Source organism: Sycon ciliatum, chromosome 6 (assembly GCF_964019385.1).
Source record: "Sycon ciliatum chromosome 6, ocSycCili1.1, whole genome shotgun sequence".
NCBI classification, from domain to species: domain Eukaryota; kingdom Metazoa; phylum Porifera; class Calcarea; order Leucosolenida; family Sycettidae; genus Sycon; species Sycon ciliatum.
In genome coordinates, this window is record NC_088648.1 from 24,605,694 (window position 1) to 24,609,082 (window position 3,389).

The 3,389-nt window shown below is 47.7% G+C and overlaps 2 protein-coding genes across 2 annotated transcripts in view; one reads left to right on the top strand and one right to left on the bottom strand.

The window, feature by feature from the left end:
- LOC135819753 (uncharacterized) overlaps window positions 1–3,389 on the bottom strand; it is a 38,545-nt gene that overhangs the window by 10,239 nt on the left and 24,917 nt on the right. Inside the window, exons 2-3 of the mRNA XM_065333013.1 lie at window positions 2,564–2,638; window positions 1–300 (exon numbers count right to left, since the gene is read on the bottom strand). The exon at window positions 1–300 is cut by the window's left edge and continues 18 nt beyond it. Of these exons, the coding sequence (XP_065189085.1) occupies window positions 1–300; window positions 2,564–2,585 (322 nt within the window). The 5' untranslated portion in view covers window positions 2,586–2,638. The remainder of the gene's footprint in view (window positions 301–2,563; window positions 2,639–3,389) is intronic.
- Window positions 2,978–3,389, top strand: part of LOC135820151 (threonine synthase-like 1) — a 6,444-nt gene continuing 6,032 nt past the window's right edge. Inside the window, exon 1 of the mRNA XM_065333463.1 lies at window positions 2,978–3,014. Within this exon, the coding sequence (XP_065189535.1) occupies window positions 2,978–3,014 (37 nt within the window). The remainder of the gene's footprint in view (window positions 3,015–3,389) is intronic.

The following is a 3,389-nucleotide window of genomic DNA, read 5'->3' on the forward strand; positions in this document are numbered from 1 at the left end:
TCTCTGGAAGCTGGTTCAACATCTGGCGCACTCGCGTATGGAAGCCCATTTTGGCAACGACGTGACACAAGCGTTGGTATCCATCCAGCTCATTGGCCGAGATGATTTGAAGCAGCTTCTTGTTGTGAGCCTTTCGACCTTCCCGCTGCAGAGTCTCTTCCAGGTCTCCAACAATGTCAAAAGTGCGTAGCAGCTGGTTTTGCTGTGCTGTCTCCCTTAACGTGTCGGCATCCACAGTCAGCAGCCACGGATGTATGTCAGCAATGAACTCGGGCGAGTCAAACGGATTGCCTGTGACAGCTAAACCAAACAACACACACGTGCATGTACACACATGTGTGTGCACACACAAACACATGCACACACACACACACACGCACACACACACACGCACACACACACACACACGCACGCACACACACACACACACACACACACACACACACACACACACACACACACACACACACACACACACACACGCGCACACACACACGCGCACACACACACACACGCACACATACACACACACACACAGACACACACACGCACAACCACACACACAACCACACACACACACACACACACACACACACACACACACACACACACACACACACACACGCGCACACACACACGCGCACACACACACACACGCACACATACACACACACACACAGACACACACACGCACAACCACACACACAACCACACACACACACACACACACACACACACACACACACACACACACACATATACACGTGCTCACACACACGCACCCACACACACACGCACACACACACACACACACGCACACACCCACACACACGCACACACACACACACACACACACACACGCACACACACACACGCACACATACACACACATGCACACACATGCACACACACACACACACACACACACACACACACACACACACACACACACACACACACACACACACAGACACACACATAGTCAGTCAAGGAGAGGAAACACTTCTCAACTTCATTCGACCTATTCTGAAGTTGAAATCCTTGATTGTAGCAATGAGTTTCTGAGCCATAACTACACACAATACAGTATAGCCATATAGCCACGACACAACAGTAGGACCAACTGAAGTAGTAGCAGTTCTATTCCTATTGAGAGTGCCAAAGTATGAGAAATGCACTCCTGAAGCACCAGACCCACCATTGATACTGGTACTACTCCTCCCCCCACGCCCAACACCACCACTCGCATAGCTACGACTACTTTTATTGTTACTGCTACTGTTCTCATGATCACCACTGCAGCCATCAGCAGCTACAACAATCATATGACCGGTGTCGACTGGTGTTTGCATTGTTGCGGTCGGCGATCATGTGCATCCGCGGTGCTCGATCGTCATATCACCGTCCTGTGAATGCATTGCGAGAGTTGGCAATCTGGGAGGGCCGGCTGTGAGGTTTTGGAGACGATGGTGGGCAGGACAGTGCCCTTGTATTTTCCTGGGTTTTTTTGTTTCTCGTTTTTGCGTTTTTTTTCACACATACAATTGTTTTCATTTTTTGGTGTTGTGTTCTAATCATTCGCCATGCCACTGTCAATTGTATTCTGTTTGCCCGTAAAAGAGGTCTTTACAACAATCATGGCCGCATCACCAATAAAGTAACAAATGATTACAAAATAACCCCACTTGGAGAACTAGGGACGCAAGTGTTTGGGAAAGTAAAATCCAAGCTGCTGTGCACCAGCGAGCAGCAGTTTATACATGTAGGTGACTTGAGATCATGTCATCCAAAAAACTGTCCCTGGACTTTGAATTTCCTCCTGTTCAGTGATTTCTTCTTGCCACCATCAACACTGCAGTCTTGACTCACTGGGCTAAACACAGCCAGACTAGCGATACCAAAATTATGCGAACCTACATGTATCTGCCATGCCTCAATGGTGACTGGATCGGACAAAAAGAGAGCGAAACCCTCATTGTTTGGTGTTTTAGTCACCCGTGTGGGCTCTCCAGCTTGATACTATAACTCCCTGACATAATTATACCAAGCAGTGGCCGGACACCAACACAATGTGACCACATTCGGTTCTCCGTACTTGAAAAATTTCCAAGTTAAAATCTATCCAGAATCCATTTGTCACAGCTGCACATGCCGCATCCAGTGATAAGGGCCGGGTTCCACTGCGGCTCCGCTGCACCACGGCACTTGGCTGCATGCAGCGGAGTTCCATTCGCGGTACCGCGGTTGTGGTCCACTTTTTTTGACGACGTTTTACCTGCCTACCCGCGCGAAATCAAAAAAATCCCGATCATCTGGCCTGCGCAACGCATTAAATTTTGAATTTTAAAATTCTCGCGTACAAAACAATGCAAAGTACGGGAAACAGGTGGAGCCGCGACTGCGGCTCGCAGTTTTTGGTCAATAATCATAGCGAAAGCTCGCGGTGAGCCGCGGTCACTATGGTAATGATGACGTTTCAAGCGTCGAAAGACGAGCAGCGGAGCCGCAGTGGAACCTGGCCCTTATGAAGAGGATGTATTTTTAGCAATTGTGAATAACTTACCAGGCACATTCTCATCTTCCATCTCACTGCAGCTGTGTGCAGAGATAACTCGGCGCGGACTGTCCTATGCGGCAGCTGCAACCAAACACAACCAACAGTGCGACAATTGAGTAACTCAATGTCTTTAAAATAATAACACTATGATGATATACACCAGCACAGACCACATTGCAAAAAAAAGGCCCCCTCGTTGAATTGAGGGTGACTCGGAGCATTGTGGGTGCACTTCAAATCCCAGTGGAGTGACAAGTTTTGATCCTGCTATCCTTCTCGGTAATATGCAAAGGGCTTACTCTTCCGGTGATTTCTCTAGGGTCAAGATTTATAAAATTAATTTATTTAGATAGCCACAAACACCAGCAGGCAATCAAGGGGTGGCACATAGCGGTGTTAGCCAAAGCAGCTAAACCGACAATGGGTTTCCATCATCAACACTGCTCGTGCGCCCCAGGTGATGGTAGACAGTGGTTATTGAGCTATCACTCTCATAACAGCCAAACACAAAAAACGTGAATTCTCAGACAGCGGCAGCTACAAAGGCGTCACCCTGCCAAAGTGTGACACCCATACAGAACGACTGCACGCTGTATGGAATGTTGTTAGAAACAGTGGCTGGAGTCTCTCAATGATTATCAGGATCAGGTACCGTATTTTCTCGTTTATACACCGCACTTTTTAACACTCACAATTCACACCCAGAAGTCAGTTCGGCTTATACACTGTGGTCAAATGAATTGTGAAATAGAGGGTAAAAGCATGTCGCTATTCACGAATTGTCGTTATTCAGATAGTCGTTATATCCGAAGTGAAATGTATACAGTTAGAT